Below are 19,028 nucleotides of genomic sequence, written 5' to 3'. Positions count from 1 at the left end.
TTACAAACTACAAACACTTAAAAATGAAGAAACACTTTTGCAGTCTGATTCTTGCCTACCATTACAGGATTCAAATCTAAAATGAGAGAGATTCTAGGTGTCCAAGTGATGAACAAAAGAATCTGAGCTTGGTGCCAGCGGGGCCTCCATGGTAGGGAGCGATTGTGAATACATTTATTTGACTAGTACAGACAAAGCCTGCGTATAATTGAGGAAGACAGGGCGCCACGATCAAACATCACTGATCCTTATCCTGCCCCCTTCAACTTAATTCCATAATCAGCACTTACATCACCGAGAGGTTGGAAATATTACCAGGCCTCTCCTTCAGCATTACAGTATCTCAAACGAGTCCCTGCCTGTAAACATCTGCTTTCTTCAAAACAAACTTTCACCCTGCCCCATGGTTAGCTTGGCTGAAGTCAGCACACTGCCAGCAAAATTCTGGAATTTAGAAATAGCTTAAGCTCAGCCCATTTCTGCCTTCAGATCAGTTGGTTTTACAGTTATCTAAGATTCCTTAAAGTACTATCATTCAGCACCCAGCTGGCATCCATTTAACTACAGTTGCTGCTGGGGGGGGGCGGGAACCAACAAACCACGCTCATTGCTGAGTCTAATCCTGTAAATTCAGCAAAAAGAAACTATTGCACGCCATCTCGTGGCCCTGCGCAGCTATTTCCCGGGAACAAATGTTGGAGCTCCAATTGCGACAGGGAGGTTTAATGTTGGACAGGATTGATTTAAAAGATGGCTGTCAGGGGCTCAGAAACAGCCCACTACATGACCCCATCATAGCTATGAAACGCTCACCATGAACGCTTTGTCCCCGCTCCTGCCTTGCCCTTGCAGCCTGAGCAGCTCTTTCCTGGAGCAGCAGCAGAGCCTCAAGCTGCAAAATGTACCTCTTCAGCGCGTGCCCACGGTTTCTCGAGCAGAGCTGTAGAGAGGGCCCTGCACTCACAACAAACATACGGACCGCTGAACACCACTGCCCCTAGAGCAGCCTTTGGTGGAGCAGGAAAATACCTTATTCATTTTACAGTATGTCACACACATGTTCATCATTCTTAATTGTATGCAAGGCTGGGGATGTTCATGGCACATCTGTCATCTTGTCTGCTGTCAGTACTTGTTAAAGAACTCCATGTCTCAGTGTTTTAAATAAAGCTAATATGCCTATTTGTAACTGTTCATTAACAGCTGAATACATGAACTTATGGAAACAAGTTTACAGTGGCTGTCAGTCCCTTGGTGTATCTTAAGTCCTTACCCCTCCTTTCTCTTTTTTGGGGAAAAATAAGTCATTAAGAGACCCTTGCCAGAAGTGATTAAGGTATGATTTCACTAAATCTAGTTAAGGGAATTGAAAAACAGGGACAGAGTGCAATAGTACGACTTCAAGGTCCTTGCTTCTATTTCAAGTGGTAAATTTTTGACTTCTCAATGTTTATGACTTATTGGCTGGGAGATTACAGCTTAAAATCTGCACCACTGAATCATCTCCACATTTGAAGTCATGTTATCTTTAGCAGAATTGCCAATGGTTACACTTGAACACTGCCTTACTTCTACTGCTCTCCTACATATCAAAAGGCTGGATCTATAAAGTCGGCAACAAGGGACCTTAAAATAGCTAACAGAAGTGCATGACTCAGACTAAGCATCTTATTTTGTCTGCTACTAGAGACAACTGCACAACACCTAGAAAAGTTTGCAGCTTGCAGCTTGCTGTTGGAAAGCATAGAAACATGCCAGCTAACTTCAGATGTTACTCCAAAGGACACTGTGCCATACTGTAAGAACAAAAAAAAAACTACCCAAGGATTCTAGTTCAAGGCATTTAATTACAGCCAGCAATTGCTCTAAATTTGGTATGTGACAAAACTTCTATTTCTACTGTTCTTGGGTTAGATAAGGAAAATAATAATGATGAGGACTCTAGCTGTGGAAGCATGTAAGGAAGTTATAGGAAAGACTGTCAGACCTGTGAGGCTTTATGAAGCTCAATACTAACAGACTTTGTATACAGCAATGAAAAGAAGGAACAGCCTTCTTCTCATGCCAAGGTTTAATTCTGAGGTATGTGACACTGGATTTACAAAGGTAAATCAAAAATACATTCTGAGGAACAGTGAGCCCCCTACTTCACAAGGCAGAGGGATTTCACACTCCAAGCAGCTGAGAAAAGAAACTGCTCACAGCATGGGGAAAAAAGTGTTTGGGGTCTGTCTTTAACACAGGCTTGTGACACAACAGGTGATGAGGAAATGTGCAGTAGTGGGGCAGAGAAAGGCAAATACTTAAGTGATAAAGATGAGACAGGACAACAGGTATTGGATAACATCTCAAAGAATTAGTTCAAGTGGAAGCCTTATGATCAGCAGTTAGACACAACTACTATTCCAAACAGTGATCAGACACACTACACTGCCAAAAGGGATTACGTAGCTGTTGAGACAGACTTCAGCTCCAGCCTGCTGATGGTATGGCTAAAGTTTGCATATGCTTGTAGCAAACTTATATAAATGAAATCCCAGTAGTATAGAAGGACTGGAGTAGTACAAAACAGTTTTCCACATCAACTGTACCTGATACCAGGAGCGAAGGCTATCACTTGGAGTACAGCGCACACACCAGTTTATACAAGTGTATAATCTACAGTTAATCTACAATTTTCATTCTGAGCATCAATTTAAAAAGCCAAGTATGAATCATATGCAGGCAGATTTCATGACTCATTGCTGCAACGGATCTAACCGCTCGTGCTGATCCTGCCTGCCATTAAGAAGTCTGGCATTCCCTCTTGGATCCATTCCTCTGGAGGGGAGCCCTTTCACAGATCTGTGCTAGAGAGAGCTGAGCTAAAAACAGTTAAATGAGAATTTAAGCGTTAAACAAATAAATGTGCTATTTTGTCACACAAAAGATAAAATTCCAGGAATTTATTGCTGTATGTATGCTTAATCCATTAATTTGTCTTACAGTAGTCATGAAGTGCCAAATTGTGTGCTACATTTAACATTTCCTGTATTCCCTTCCAAAGGCCATTTTACAGTGGGCGTATGAAACAACGCAGCAGCAGTCAGAAAACATGGCTTCAGCATCTCTCAAGAGCTTAAAAATAAAGATTTGTGTACAAGCTGAATAACGAGATGTCAGTTAACAGGTCACTCAGCAACTTTAATAGAAATATCTTTAGGTGAAGTTTTGCAGTGTCAAAATTTACAACTCAGACTAAACATTCTCATCCCCACTGTAATATCAAGATACTTGCCAAGAACAAGAACTATGGTACGTAAATGTCACACGCAAGAACCGCTTCATTTCTATCAGAAGCAAAAATTGCTAATTATAAGCAAGGACAGGCCTAGCAGGCTAAGGCTGTCAGCCTATATTAAAAACATATACCTCCGGGTTTGGCAGTGGAATTCTATTTACCACCTTTACTTTTTTTTTGTTACATACAAGTACTCTTCCTCCCCTCCCACCACACACACTTTATAAACCCCCTTTTATTTTTATTATACTTCCATATTATTTACAGGACTCCTAAAGATTAAGTACAAACTAGTATGAAATTAATGATAGCTTGCTCTTCAAATATGTATCCCATGGCTAAATAAATACCAAGCCAATCCAACAGAGTGATCTGGAGTTACGATTCAGAAGCTTGTATATCTGTGACTCCAGATGTTTTCTCATTAACTGTAGAGGATTCACTTGACCTGTCGACAATAGTTGCCTTAGAAGTTGGGGTAGCACTATCCAAGGTGAGTGTAGAGGTCTGTTCTACATTTACAGTGGTGCCAGGGTCAATGGAAAAGCTTCCGGCTTGAGTAATGGAGGGAAGCAAATCTGTAGGCACTGTAGATGCCTCTGTGACCAAAGGAAGCAGAGGAACGCATTTGGGTGGCATTGATAGAGGTGCTATTCCCATTAGATTCAGAGGTGGCAAGGAGGGAAGGGATGGCAAACCTGAGGAGAAATAAAAAAAGAAAAAAAACCAAGGCAGTGAGCTGCTGCATACCACAGACAGATCTGGAGAGGTTCTCTGTTTGCTTAAAATTTTTACCTTCTCTAATCTCCTATTTACTCTTGGAGAGGAGGAAGCTTTTTGAGCTTAGTGTGAGCATGGTATATGTGCAGCACTGACTCAGCAGGCTAGTTTTAAGCCTGATACTTCAGATTTCAGAACTGAAGAATCGGAATAAACTCGTTTGCTTCTACCTCCCCAGAGGACTAGGTATTTAATGCATTAATACTGATGATTAGATTTCTCTGGCATTCACTGAAACTGCCAGAAACAAGAAGTTAAAAACCACCTTATTCCATGTAAGCTTCCAATTTCTTTTTTGCTTGCTCCATGTGCACCTTCAGCAGTTTTGTTTTATTCAAAACCATAAATCTAGTATTAGTTTGTACTTTTGGCATTCAATCAGGGTGCTTCAATCTCCTCATCTACCATACAAGGAAACACCTTATATTTTCTTCTACCCATAAAAATATATACTTTCATTCTTGGCACAATCTCTTTTAAGATAATAAATCAGGTAATATAAGATGAAACAACTAAATACAGACACAAGTTTAGAATTAGTTTATCTAAAGCCATATTCCTTGTCTACCTAATCTGGGCACTACTGTCAACTCCCATCTCAGGCAAACATTCACTTTATCCTCTTCAGGGCTCCACCAGATGGCTCTAAATGAGAGTGTCAAGGATCATCAAGGAGAGACACCCACTATTACAGTGTTTTCAGTTTGTAGAAGCACATACCAGGCTGTATGATTTCTGGAACGATGTGTGGTGCAGGTAAATTAAGTTTGGACAGATCAGTCAGGTTGGGAAGCCCTGCTGGTAATGGCATCAGACCTAAGAGAAGAGTGGAAAAGTTACAGCCAAAAACGTGGTTTTTTTCTGTTTCTGAGATCTTATTGATCATTTAAAGTTATTTTATATTGCTTTACATCTCGATTATCATTTTTACATAAAAGAATGCAAATTCACCTAAGTTTCAGCTTTTAAGTTGCACAGTGAAAATATACACCTATTGCAGGAAGTCTGGACTAGCAAATACATAATCCCAACCTTTCAGATTTCCCTGAGAAAAGTAGAATCTTATTTCAAGGAATTAGTAGGTTTGCATTCCACGTTCAGCTTTTAACAAAGGTAGTTATTTCACCGCAGCACTGTACCAGAAGCCCTCCATTCCTAATTTGAATGGCAGAAGATAACAATAGGATGAAATACATAGTATTTCTGATCTCTAATATTGATTATTATTAGTCTTTTCTACTTTGTTCATAACTAGAGTTAAACACAAAAATATATAGGAAAGGCAAGAAAGTAACTTTCAAAGTCAGGAAGGACTGAAAATAGAAGAGAAACACCTGATGAACACAACATGCCCTTCCATCATTGTGTTTGCTATGGAACATCTTTCCGCTCCTGAATTTCCTGTCTTACAGGGGCTGCATTTCTGGGACAAGGGCTCTACTCCTACTTTGTGTTTAGCTCAGAGAAGGCTAATTCTGAAAGAAACTGTTGATACTACAAGATGGAGAGGAGAAAAGTCTTAAAGCAAGGCCACTGTACACAGATTTTGATTAAAAATCAGTCATCTTTACCTACCTGTGAATTCATTAGCCACAAAGGCTGACATAATCTGACTCAAAGAGCTTTCAGCTCAGCTACAAGCAACTTTGGTTTGAACTTTTTTAAAATCTGAAAAAAGCTGAACCTCACACAAATTCACTCAAATTTTAAACCTCCTGTATATTTAATACTTACAAATTCACTAGTATGGCCATACAAATTGCAAGAAATATTCTAATAGCTTTCAAAAAAGCAATGATACTATTCAGAGAACAAGGTGAAAGGAAAATTCGTATTTGCAGATTTTGGGGAAGGGGTGGATAGGGGGCTGAGGAAGAAGAGGACGTTAACAGAAGCTGAACTTCTTAGTAGTTTGCTATTTTCTCTAAGCAGTACAAGATTAAAGTTCTCCACCCTTGTTTGCATGCACTTAGCTCTACTACACATTTTGTCTATGTTAGAGAGCATACCTCCAAGCAGTACTTAAAACTTTTGGACACATCTTTATCTACTTGTCTCATAGCATACAAAACATAAAATACAACTCCTTCAGTGTTTTGGAATGCACGACTGAGTCCTGTACCAGTGCATCAAACATGGCAAAATCCTATACAATCCTCATCTTACCTACTATGAATAATTCTGGAATATTAGTGCTTGAAATGTTCATTATTATCAGGAAATAATGCACACCACTTTGTAGACAGACCCTTACTTTTGTTATACCAGTTTAAATTACTAAATAGTTCAGAAACAGTAACTGCAACATACAGTTCTATATTGTTAGCCCTCTATTTATACTAGGAAGAATGATCAAGCTGTGTATTAAAATGCAGGTTTCCTAAAATGGAGGTTTTACGGGTGAAACACAGAAATAGGCAAGATGTGCCTTCTCAGATTTTTCTTCTGCCATGATGTCCAAGTGTGAAGGTCAAACAGGAAACTGTGAAGCTATTTGCAAAAGTATTTTGCAACATACAATTTATGAACTATGGAAAGTAACAACATATCAACTCAAGAAATGTTGCAAATAGCAAAGCTAATACCTTCCTGAGAAATCCTGAATACTGCATCTATTGTGTAGGGGGCCCTAAAAGGCAAATGGTTATAAGCTTTGTTGCCAACTCACTCCTCTGTGCTACAGACATGCTGTGCACATATTCTTAAAAAAAAAAAATTGTAGAGGTTGTATAGAGACCCTTAACATTAAATGTATGAGTTGTATGAAGTTATACCCTCCCGTCCCCCAAAAAGCAGTGGAAAGACAGCTCTCTTCCCTTGCTCCCTTAAGATTTTTGTTTCAGAAATGTTTTAAGAAATTTTAGCTACTCACCTGGTAATGTAGTTGCTGGGGTAACTGGTGGCACAGAGGTAAGGGACTGACTGACTTGTGGTGGTAATAATGGAACTGTTGGAACACCTGGTGGAGTAACATTAATTATAAGCATACAACACTTCAGTTCCCTTCCTCAAGGAGTACAAATAAATTATTGCTTACAGGAGAATTACTGTTTGCCTTAACCATAAAATGTTGATGAAGAAAAACAGTATTCTAAATAATACGCATTGTATTTCTGATAGAAGTTGTTTGCAATTATTTTGTGAGCAAGTAGGGCACAATTACAGTACTCTAATCTTTGTTGTCAAGAAAAGTTTGGGGAAGAGAAAATTTTATTCTCTCTTCTGCCTTCTATTAAATTGACAGAAACATCTGTGAACGCAAAAAAGTCAGAAAATGCATGCATTTCAGAAGTCAGCTACTTCCATACTAACCTGTACTGAGAACATTACTGACAGTAGTTGAGGGTGAACTAATAGAAAGTCCTGAAAGACTCTGTTCAAGGCTTGCTGACCCAGGGGGTAATGTGGCTGAGGGATTAACTGATGACAGCTGAACCTTATTGAAAGGAAAAAAAGAAAGTTACATCATTAGGGTTTGTTTCCACAAGAACCAACAGAAGCAGAAAAGCAATGTAACATCATAATCCAAGCCACAAAAACAATTACAACTTACCTCTGTGAAGCCATCTTTGAGGGGACTGAGAGATGCACTAGGCAATTGTCCCGGGAGAGAAATTTTCTTTCCCTCTTCAAATGGACGTGTAGGTATCCTATGCAAATATCCATAACCAATGCCACATCCTAGGCTTTTAAAATATGAACATTTAAAAGTCAGTGAAGTGACAACTACAGACTCCATAGTAAGCAATGCATGAATGACTTAAGACACCAAGAAGTTTCAAGATAAGTTCTGTACAGCTTTCCCCTTCCCCTGCAATGTTGCCTCATTTTCTATGGAGAAATAATCGATACGAGACAACTGAAAGGAAATTGTGTAGCTTTTAGCAATAAACATTTAGCACAAAATAAATTTCGTTGTTATTTAAACCAAGCATCTATATCAGGTATACAGCTTGGAATTCAACTCACAGTTATTTGCAGTCCTCTGTTCTGGCTACTGCGCAATACTTTAAAAATATACTACAGCCTAATGACTATTTGAAGCCTAATGCAGAAAGCAACCGCTGCACTTTGTGCATTTTTGCACTAGCTAATTTACTCTGTAAATACAAACCCCTCATTAGTAACTAAATCTGAATTTCAAGTAAATATATAGTTTATTATAGCAGAAATGCCTTGGATATCACAACACACTTTTCCTGTCTTTGTAAAAAACTTAAGCAAGCAGCTTTTAGGCTAGTGCTACAAGAAAGTCATCTGCCTGTAACATATTTTCTCCTTACCTGCCTTCTCCACCCCAGGCAGAATTTGGAGTAATCACCACTTCCCGACAATTATCTGTGTCTGTGTTGTACACATAAAGTTTTAATGGCTTTGCTTCATGCCTTTCAATAAGGGAAAAGAGATCTTCAGACTGCAAAAGGATAAAAATGAATAAGGGCTTTCTTGTCCTTATATTATCATTTGACATTAGAATGATCATCTTCCTAGTCCTAACTTTCTGCAACAGAACCTGGTAACTACTACATGTTGCAGTTGTTGCAGTGCTGCTGTTTTATCACAAGGCCAACTTTAAAATGTGCTTTGCTAGCACAACCCAGACTTCAAATCTGCTATCTGAAACATTAATATTAGAGCACAAAAAAAGTTTCTATCTGACTTCATGAAGATATTTAAGAGCAGTTTTTATTTCCAGAATTGCTTTTAAGCACAAAGAAGAGGTACCATGCCAGAACCCATTCCTCTTTGCATTAGCTTACTTCCATTAGCACTGAAGAGAGACAGAACTGGGGATGTTTCTAACTGCCCTGGTACAACTCTTTTTTAGTTTTTAAAAAAATCAAAATCTTATTTTCATATACTTACCTCATTCATTACGGTATCCGCTCCAATGATATAGTCACTATGAGGTCTAAGTCCAGCTAATGCAGCAGGAGAATTTGGTTCCACTTCCTAGTTTTAAGATGGGAAGTTACAAAACACTATGTAACTGTCAGGTTGTAGCAGAACAGTTAGATATGCACTTCACACAAGTTTTGAGCCAGACACACAAACTGATCAAGTTTTCAACACAATCAGTAGAATAGTCACTGAACTAGTGAAACAGTGGCTAGATGACAGTCTCTTTTGATATAGTTACAAGGAGCTCTGAGTATTGTACAAAACCACTGATTTAAATACAAGATTTGATAATACACTCACAGACATACAGTTCTAGTTCTAAAGTCTCTCCAAATGCAAAAATCAATGAAGAGAAAACAGACCAATTTGATCTCATGGCATGTGTACACCCTTGCAAGTTACTTTTCAGTAAAAAGTGGAAGTTTAACAATAAGCAACAGTAAGAAAAATACTGGGAAGTCCATACGTACCAAAACATGCCATACGTTTTCATTGGCCCCATCAAAGCTGCAGAAACGAATGCTCACACCCAGCAGGCCCTGTCCACCCCACATGTTGCTGGGGGTCACTGATGTTTCTCTCAGTTCCAGTGTTTTGCTACTGTACACTAGCATTTTTACAGGTTTTTCAACATTTGCTTTCAACAGGTCCTTCAGAGTGTCATTGTCTTTATTCTGCAAATGTTCAAACAAGAGCTTGGTTTAGTGTTTAAGGCAGCAAGCATCCAGTTCTATAGCACCACTTTTGTATTTCAAAGGCCCTATAAACACTGTGGATTATCAGAATATGTATCTACAGCTATTTTATAACAAGCTTCCAGTCCCTTCACAATTCTAGAATACAACTCCCGTGAAAACCTGGGATGTCACAGTAACAGGTCATGCTTTCCAAACATGACAGCACTTTAATTAAACCTGTGACACAATGCGCCTTGCAGCTTTTCAGAGGCTTTCTTGAATCCAGCCGTACTGGTGGAAGAGCTTACCCACAGCTGTTCTTTTCCACTGATAGGATGGTTTGTTGTCTCACTATAGCTCTGCTTGAAAACTTTCTCCCATGACCCCTGCCCAGCTAACGGCTTTGACAACAGCTCTTTCAATTGACCTGTTTTGACTGAAATGAGTTTGCAAGTTCTCACACAAGCAGTTTTACAGACAGAACTATGGGGGCACTAACACAAGCAGCTAGTGGTGGATCAGTAAGTAGTACTATCTTCTGCTGGTGCAGATGTCTGCAGAGAGCATGTCTGTGTCTGCAACCTTATTCTCCAGCTAAATTTTTAATAGAATTATAACTACAGGGTGAAGGAAATTAACTTCTGATGCAGTCAGGCTTTCTCATTTTAAACTAAGGAGAAATATTTTATACACATTTAAATAAAACAAATGCATTGGTTTACCTATAAGATTCTCAACACATTGTTTATATTCTGAGTTATAAAATAGCAACACACTTACCAATCTTGAACCGTTAATGGACACAATAAAATCAAAGAATGGCTCCAATCCAGCTCTATGCCCTGGTGAGTTTTCCTGTACCTAACAAAGTTAAACAAGAATTTAGCAAAAGTGTACCAATGCTGATCCATAGATTAGAATTATATTTCTGCTCCTGCAAACTGTAGTTCTAGAAGCTACTGATGTTTGTATGTATGATTTTTAAATGTTAAATATAATCTTTTGGCCCAAAAAAATCCCTCCCTTAAAAAAAAAGAATGAATAATTTATAAATTATTGAGGAATGACACAACAACAGCCACTCCCTGGGACAAGCACTGCTTAACAGCTGCAGCAGATAAATTGTAGATATTTATTTCTATAAAGGAGATTATGGTCAAAGGACCAGCTTAATGAATTCTGAAAAAGTTGGTTAAAAAGCAGTATGTTTCCACAGAAGTACCAACGTTGGACCTTGTTTTTTATCTTACACTTACTAGAGGAAAAGAAGAGTCCCATCTCTGTAAGCACGGGTTGTTATTTCATGATTAAACATCACCTGTTGACATTCTTGAGACACAGAGGGCATCTGTACAGACAATGAATCATTAACATAACCAACAAGCTGCAAGAAAAGGGACACGTGCAATTTTGCAGCCATGGCAGCTCAAGTAATTCAACCACTCCACTAGGACAAGGCCTAAGTATTGGATACACATTGCTCCCAGAAGCTTAAAGTATGCTTTTAATTCCAAATGGAGTAACTGAGAGACACTTTGCCAGTGTTGTTTTTTCACTATTATATGCATTGCTGACAGACAAAAGTAACTCCAATATGGCTATCAGATTTTTCCTACAGCCTTTCTAGCAAAGAATATCTTTATTTGTAAGCTGATTCATTTTACCCACTGGCTTTTTCTTTTATGTGCTACATTAATCTTCCAAAAAGATCTAAAAAGCATTACCCTTTACAGTGTGGTTTCTTACATTACGTGTTATTCCATCTGACAGAACTGTTACAAATCTGCTACTTTGTTCAATACCGGTCTGGTTCGGCAGGAATTGAGTTTTCTTAATATGACTCATCTAGAACAAAATATTCTAATATGGAAAAAAAAGCTTGCTTACTACTAAAACTGTCATGTTAGAGTCTATTTATCTCTGCCCAACACACTCACAAGATCAGAGCTTGGACAAAACTCAGATTACTTGTGCGTAGCTTTCTGTAACAGATGCCAGAAGCTTCGAACATTAGTGTCACATAACCTAAACATTCATTAAAGAAAAAATAATCTGGAATCAGTAGTTCCAGAGTCACATCACACACACTGATTGCTGTCCAAGATTTGTAAAGCAGCAAAAAAGTATGAAACCAACCTTATCCTAAAGTAATAAAAATCAGTGAGGCAGCAATAACACCCCCAAACCCCACATTTATCATTTCTAACTGGAACTTGAAGTGTGTCTACAGAATTGCCTCTTCAAGATGCCTGCATGCTCCTTGGAAATAATTTCCTACAACTGGGGGTACAGATATTCTCCCCAGGTGCCAAATATTAACTGTACGGAACCACAGCTCTCAATCAAAGTAACTTGCAGTCCCACTGACTAGATCCAAACTACTGCCTCCGTGTTACTTACTCAATCTGTCGGTTCAAGGTGCCTCTCGCCAAGAATAACTAGAGATCAGATAGCAAGCTGTGCACCAGGCAATAGGGCAAAAGTACAAGCTAAGCTTCATGTAGCAGACTCTCTGACACTAGCTGCATAGAAACTCCCGGGCACATCATAGATGTTGCTTTGACAGCAGTGGACTGTCCCTAGAGCTCATTTTTAACTTTAGGTATTAAAACTTTCAATAATGTAGAGCTAGCTCAGAACAACCCCCACAAACAGAAATTTTAGCTTATGAGAAAAGCCACAGAGACGCTAAAATACACTATATGAATTATTCTTCTCAAATGTAGAAAGCATTTACTAAGTTGGGTACTTGAGGTCTTCCTGCCAAAGAAAGGTTAAACAAACAGTTTCATGAAAGCAGAATTAAAGAACTCTGGTTTCCTATGGACATGCTCCATAATTGCATTCTTGGGCTTGAAGTTTCTCTTGTAACTAAGTCATTCAAAACATCCTCTCCTCTGATGTGGTTCATCTACATTGGCACAAGCCAATGTAGGATGAGCTTGTGCTGTTTGTTGTTCTTCCCTCAGTTTAGGGAGGTGACGTGACAATCCTTTAACAGCCTCTCTCTCTCTCATTCCACCACCTATTGCATGTGACATGTAAGAACTTACGTTTTGTGTTTTTAATGAGCCTGACATAAAGGCTTTCTACTAAAATGAAATCAGCAGATGGTTTCAGAAGTTATTGGGAAAACAAGAATTTTAAAGAAGAACATGTCTTTCTAAACCTCATCATTAAAAATAAGTAAATCCAACAAACTGATACATTTATTCAGATAACACATCAGATTGTTAGGACTGGATATATGCCATGGCCTTGAAATTATGAAAAGCCAGACTTCATTCAGCCAGTAGGACAGCTGCAAAAACAGTCCTGACATGGTCCACTCTTTATTCAGAGATTTTCCTCCATTTCCAAATGAACTTCTTAAAAAAACCCAAGCAACAAAACCCCTACACCCTGACACAATATCCCTCCCCCAGGACCTCCAATAGATTACATCCTGAACACTGTGAACCAACAGTGACTAGTATTCAATAAGGTAGTCTTTTAAAATGAGAAGGAGTACCTACAATAAATAAGAATTACATATGTTCAGCATCCATCAATGTCAAGCTCGCTGACACCCGGGATGTATAGATTTGGTACTCTAAGTAAATTATTTATAGTCTGCCCCAAACTGATGAAGGGACTGAGAGAGTTTCCATGTTCCAAATGATTAGTTTGCAGAAAGTATCTTCAAATGTTGAACACCTTCCCCCAAATCCATCACAATCCTGAACATCTGTGCATGGTTTGTTTCTAAGTGGGCATGTAAAAACTATCAGGAAGCTGTATGTAAAAGAAATCAAGCTCTTATAGTTGCATCAATCATACATGCACCTCAGAAGCACATAGATGCATCCCTTCTGTCGTCACATTTCCTTATGCTGCCATGCACAGGTTCAGTCACAAAAAGTCTCCTATTTGCCTAGCTTGTTTGGGCCCAACGTCACTGACGGAAAAGCATTTTTATGCCTGGCAGTCCCAGAAATGCAAATCAGAAATTCCGAGTTAATTCCACATGAAAAGTCTCCTCCTTAAAAGAAGCAACATACTCAGCCCTGCACAACAATCACACTGACCCCATAGACTTTTTATGTCGCACCACCTTATTTTTAGCTAGCTACCTGCACAATTTATCACCACCCCGCAGTGCCAAATGCAAAACACAGCTCTCTGCTCAAAGCTCTGTGGCCACAGTTCTCTTCCAGGAACTACAGCAACTACAACAAAGGATAATCAGCGACCTTAGGAAATACAAGGGCACAAAAACCTTCTTATTAATGATGTAAGTCCACATATATGTACATAAACTCTAGGCCTCCTGAGCAATCTGGCTTTGTGCAGCTTTGCTGCATGCCCCAAGTAGGTATTCAGTAACTTGCCTTTGTAATCGAATAAGGACTGAGAAATAATCAAGTAATACCATTTACAACAGATGCCACTGCAGGCAAGATACCATCAATGGCAGCTTGGGAAACCTAATTCTCTCAAAGCCAGCTGTTATTTCAGACATGTAAGTTACAGACACCTGTGGGTAAATGCCATGACTTTCTAACAGTGAGAAAAACAGTGGAACAGACTACCCAGAGAAGCTGTGGAACTGCCACCACCGGAGCTTTTTAAGAGCAAGCGAAGAAAACCTCTATCAAGAATGCTGAATGTCAGAAGGCAGAAGAGGGCTGCATGACTCTTGGCCTCGTACAATGCTACAGCACTTCAGTTTCTCACTGAGATGACAGCACTCAGGCAGCAGGGCTGCTGAGCACATAGATTACACACTAATTTTTTCACTTTTAATTCACTGTCAAGAATTAAACAGGGAAAAGGTTTCAAGGTCAAGACACTAATTTTAATCTGCATTACTAAAAATACTTCTTTTTTGGTAAATACATAAAGTTTCTCTTTGCTGAACACCCTTCCCAGCACTATCACTCTATGCCTACACAGTATATATTGTACATTACACATTATAATAAGGCTGCTCAGCAACACAATGGTCACAAATTTAAGCCCTGAGTGAGCAGCGCTATGGTAAATGGAATCAGGCATGGAAACCCTGATTTTCAGAGGCAGGTGAAGGTTCTCACCACTTTTGAAAGTTAAGTAACTTATACTAGTGTCCACTTAAACTTTCAGAAGCTTAGCCTCAAGCACTAAATACACAACTGTCAAGGAGCAGAAGCTCTGAAGCTCCTCCACCACCACAAGAAATGCTTCCTAATATTTACTTTATTACCAACAAAATGCTGAAATAAGTTTTTTGTAGTTCTTCCACCCAGTCTGTAATTGGTAATAAAATTTCATTATGTATCGTGTATAAGCAATTTGTCAGCTATTTTAACACATTACACAGTATAAGTGTATTGAATTTCCTTATGAAACACCCAGTTTTCAAGAGAAAAAGCTTTATAAGCTTTTTGTAAGAAAATAGATTCCCTATCTGTAGCATCAAATTTTGTTTTACCACAGAGCCTTTAACTCAAGCTTTTAAAATGTGAGCCTCCTTTAAAAAAATAAGTCATCTCTTTATGGCTCTTTATGTTTGTATCTCTACTACAACAAACTGAAGCACTCAAGTAATTTAGAAATCTAAACTTTGGGCACCACTGTTCCATATCTTTTAAGGGAGAACAGCATGTAACACTGTAGCACACAAATCTCTTGCAGATAAAAATTCTTACATCACGTATTAGTTGAAGAAATTGTCAAGTCATTACAACAGCCTGGGCAAGCCATAGCAGTTTCACATTGCTGAAAGTTATTCAGAATTTTCCTTCATTCTGTTTTGAAGAGCAGAAACAAATACATATGGAGCAATACATAGAGTCAGACAGTTGCTCTAATCAGCCACATAACTTATGTTAAAGGAAACCTATGGAGGAGAAAAACAAACAATGGAGAAAATTCCTAGAGGTAAATAGCATTGCATGCTACCAGCCTGGGAGGTACTAGTTAAAAAAAAGACGTATGAGCACATTACATGAATCAGTAAATGGAAGTCTAACAGCAAAAGCACATATGATGAATGAAAATCTATTCCAAATAATTGTTTCAAACAAATGACTGATTATCAGGTCATTTACCTATGAAGACACTAGGGCAACAAAACAGTTTGTAACCTTCTCTCCCTCTTAAAAAAAAAAAAAAGGCTACATTTCAATGTCTAGAAACCCCAACAGTGCAACCCACAGCAACTTCTCTTGTCAAGTATGCACGTGATGAAATTGCTTTCCTTCGACAGCACTTCAATCCTGGTGTGTTCCTATTTCCTGTTACAAGTGCACTGATAATAAAGCTCACAATGAAAGAGATATTGCACTGAACATTAGCACGAACAGCCAAAAAGATTTAAGTAATCTGCAAAAACTACATCAGAAATTAACGATGGTATTGTTCACTTGCTGCGTGTACTTCTGCTCCTGTCTGAAGCAAGCAGAACAAGAGACTTGCTACCAGTTTTGTAGGGAGGCAGCATGTAGAGTCTAAAGTTTCACTGTGAGAAACAGTCTCTGTTTGCTCATCCCTCTGGCAACTTGTACTTGGCTCCTACGGTCATTCTGAACATTAACTCATTTGTTTCATGGCTTTTTAACACATATTTTTCATTTATCTGCCCTACCCAAACAAATTCTTCCAATAATTGAAAAGATTTTCTGACATTTCTCTAGTTTTCCAACAACTAATGAAATCTTAAAAACGACCACTATACACTATTTACAGAAGTTTGACATTATCAGAGAAATCTGACCTTATCCAAATTCAATCTGTAACACTGAAAGACTACTGCCATTTTCCTTTTATCATTCTTGTTTATCCGATTAAAATACTGAGCTCAGAAGGAAAGTCTACTTAAGAATAAATTAGAAGAAAACAGCAGTACTGCTCGACCCCGAATTCTACCAAAGGTTGTCCATGCGGACAGAGCATTTGTGCAGAGCTCCTCTAACAGTGTGAGCTAAACACATCTGTCTAACAAACCTACTACAGAATACCAACTGGAAAATTAAATTTGGATAAACTATAGAGGAAAATTCTAGTCACTTATATGCCACATGCATTTCAATATAAACATTCCAAATTATGACTGTGAAACTTCAGAATTTTTCTCCAGTCTGGTTCTACACTCCCAACTACATATAAGCACTGGCCTAATTCCTGTTAGACCGGGATCATGATGCAATTTAAGATGCCTGTCCACAGAAAAAAAAAAAAAAAGTCATTGTTGTGGCATCTGAAGATATCAGCAAGAAGATAAGGCAGTGAAAAAATAGAGACATCAGCCTGTTTAAGACAACAGGCATGTCCTTTCCTGTAGTTAATGTAAATACAGCTGTTCTCTCAGAAATCAGCTTCCTTAAGGTGCAGCTACCAACTACATTTACAAAGACTGGCAATCGAACACTGCTATGTCAAGTCATAGCAAAAACATTACAACCAAAAGGTGCCTAAATGAAAACAAAAGGTGCCAGAGTCAAGCAAGATTACAAGAAAAAATGAGTAGATTATACTTCATAACAGATGCATCTCAATTTACTAACATGCTTTAATCAAACTGTATGAACCGACAAACCTGACATAACTGATATTCTAACTGCAGAGTACTTGCTGATTTTACAGCCCTCAAAAGTAAAAAGCACATGACATTTACGCTATAGTACACTAAAAAAAAAAGTCTGACACTTTTACCAAACTGCAAAAGTGGTTTTTTGTGGGGAAAAAGACAAAATGTATTGTCATATATTAGTAACATTGGATTGTTATATACTAGTAATATTAAAAGGGAGAAACAAAGACGACCGTGACTTTAGCCTATATGTAAATTTTAACAGATGAACATTTGGATTTGATCAGAACATCAATGTTTGCTTCTCAAAAGCTTTATGCAGCATTTTTTAACACTTGAAAGACGACCTCTGTTCTTTTTTCACCATGGTATTCTAGTTGTAGCTCACTGCTAGCAAGCTAGACCAAGTAAGGAAGTACTAATTCATGTGAGCGAGGTCTTGTGCTCTTTCACGTCTAAAACGCGGGGCTAGCTCTAGACAGAGCTGATCCAAGCAGGTCCCATCCCAACAAAAAACTAGCTCAGCACGGTGCCTTCAGTAAGGGTACTCACACTCTACAGTGGCAAAAGCACTGGTGTGGTGCACAAAAGCACAAGGCTATTGGTAACTCCAGCAAAGTTACTGTATTGCCCAGTGCACCAGATCCAAGGACACAAACCAGGTACCACTCTGCTCATTGAATGTGAAGCATACTAAAGGAGGGACTTCCAAAACACTGCTCACAAGACCTTTAATGCAGCCTACGAAAATATTTGTTGCACACAAAACCAAAATTTTGTGGCCGCAGTGTGAACAAAAACTATGGAACCATGAAAAATAGCAACACTACCAACACTATAAATGCCGGAGAGCAGCTCTGGCAGGTGTGACGCCTGTCACTTAAATACCTTGATCTAACGCCCCTGGAACTACTGCGAGGGGTGAAGCAGCTACAGCTCAGGTCGTGAAGCAACGATCAAGATAAAGCCTGACGGTTATCCAAGCCAGGCACCTGAGGGGTTGCAGTTCTTAAGCTGCAGCTTGAACGCGTGCAAGCTAACGTGCTAACAGCGTTTCCTAGAGGAGACCAGCCTTTGTCCTCAAAGGCTGCCCAAAAAGCAGCATCGCCCCCCGCGCCGTCCCTCCCGGCCTGTTCACAAGCTGAAGCGCAGACGGTGCAACCCGAGGGCACAGTCCGAGCCACCCACATCTCTCCAGCCAGGGCGAGGCGGCTCGGAGCGCGTCCGGGCTGCCGCCGCGGGCCGGGACAGGGCGCAGGCCGCGGGCAGCTCAGCGCGGCTGAGGCGAAGCCCCGGGCAGCGGCGGCGCGGAGCCGAGCCCCTTCTGGCGGGGCGCCCGGAGAGCCCCGCGCGGAGAGCGGCGCGGCAGCTCGCCTCCCCGCTCCTCCGGGAAAGGGGGCCGGCAGCGCGGACCCCGCCGCGGACCTCGCGGCTACCACAAGCCGCGGCGGAGGCCCGGCCGCGGGCGCCGGGAGTGCCGGCCGCCGCCGCCGCTGCCCAAGCGCCTCCCCGCCGAGCGGGAAGCGCGGCGGGGCCGCCCGGCCCGGCGAGACCCTGGGGCCGTCGCGCGCAGACCCGCGGAGGGAGCGGCCGCCGGGCCCGAGGGCCGCCGCCGGCCTAGCGGCGCGCCCGCCGCCCTTACCCGCAGGACGTGGTAGCCCTCGGTGCCCCCGCCGGGGATCTCGACGCTCTGCGAGGCGCCCATGGCTGGGGGCGGGCGGCGGCGGCGCTGCTCCCGCACAAAGCCCCACGCAGCGGGGACGTGGCACTCCGCGCGCCCTCCCCCTCGCGCCCGGCTCGGGAGGGGCGGGCGAAGGCCGCGCGCGGGGCATGCCGG

At 40.5% G+C, this 19,028-nt stretch overlaps 1 protein-coding gene across 2 annotated transcripts; it reads right to left on the bottom strand.

Annotated features, from left to right (window-relative positions):
* Positions 1-2,930: 2,930 nt before the first annotated feature.
* On the bottom strand, positions 2,931-19,011 carry GORASP2 (golgi reassembly stacking protein 2). 2 transcript variants are annotated; one of them, XM_072874361.1, is made up of 11 exons: positions 18,834-18,976; positions 10,896-10,987; positions 10,420-10,500; positions 9,433-9,636; positions 8,927-9,013; positions 8,344-8,474; positions 7,614-7,746; positions 7,373-7,496; positions 6,933-7,019; positions 4,781-4,876; positions 2,931-3,978 (listed from the first exon to the last, which is right to left on the bottom strand). In XM_072874361.1, the coding sequence occupies exons 4-11, from the start codon at positions 9,574-9,576 to the stop codon at positions 3,659-3,661; spliced, it is 1,122 nt and encodes a 373-aa protein (XP_072730462.1). In that variant the 5' UTR covers positions 9,577-9,636; positions 10,420-10,500; positions 10,896-10,987; positions 18,834-18,976; the 3' UTR covers positions 2,931-3,658. The 2 variants fall into 2 exon arrangements, with proteins under 2 accessions (XP_072730462.1, XP_072730461.1); XM_072874360.1 differs by lacking the exon at positions 10,896-10,987 and having other exon boundaries at positions 18,834-19,011.
* Positions 19,012-19,028: the final 17 nt, after the last annotated feature.

This window comes from Ciconia boyciana, chromosome 10 (assembly GCF_034638445.1).
Source record: "Ciconia boyciana chromosome 10, ASM3463844v1, whole genome shotgun sequence".
Lineage (NCBI taxonomy): Eukaryota > Metazoa > Chordata > Aves > Ciconiiformes > Ciconiidae > Ciconia > Ciconia boyciana.
This window is presented reverse-complemented; position numbering and strand designations above follow the sequence as displayed.

What these genes read in the sequence shown, in the direction of transcription:
- GORASP2 (XM_072874360.1), bottom strand. Translation starts at nt 18,896, where the DNA reads ATGGGCGCCTCGCAGAGCGTCGAGATCCCCGGCGGGGGCACCGAGGGC. An exon ending in CCATTAACGGTTCAAGATTG is followed by an intron (nt 9,637 to 10,419) that starts GTAAGTGTGTTG and finishes GAACATTTGCAG; the next exon opens with AATAAAGACAATGACACTCT. An exon ending in CAGTAATGTTCTCAGTACAG is followed by an intron (nt 7,020 to 7,372) that starts GTTAGTATGGAA and finishes TTACTCCACCAG; the next exon opens with GTGTTCCAACAGTTCCATTA.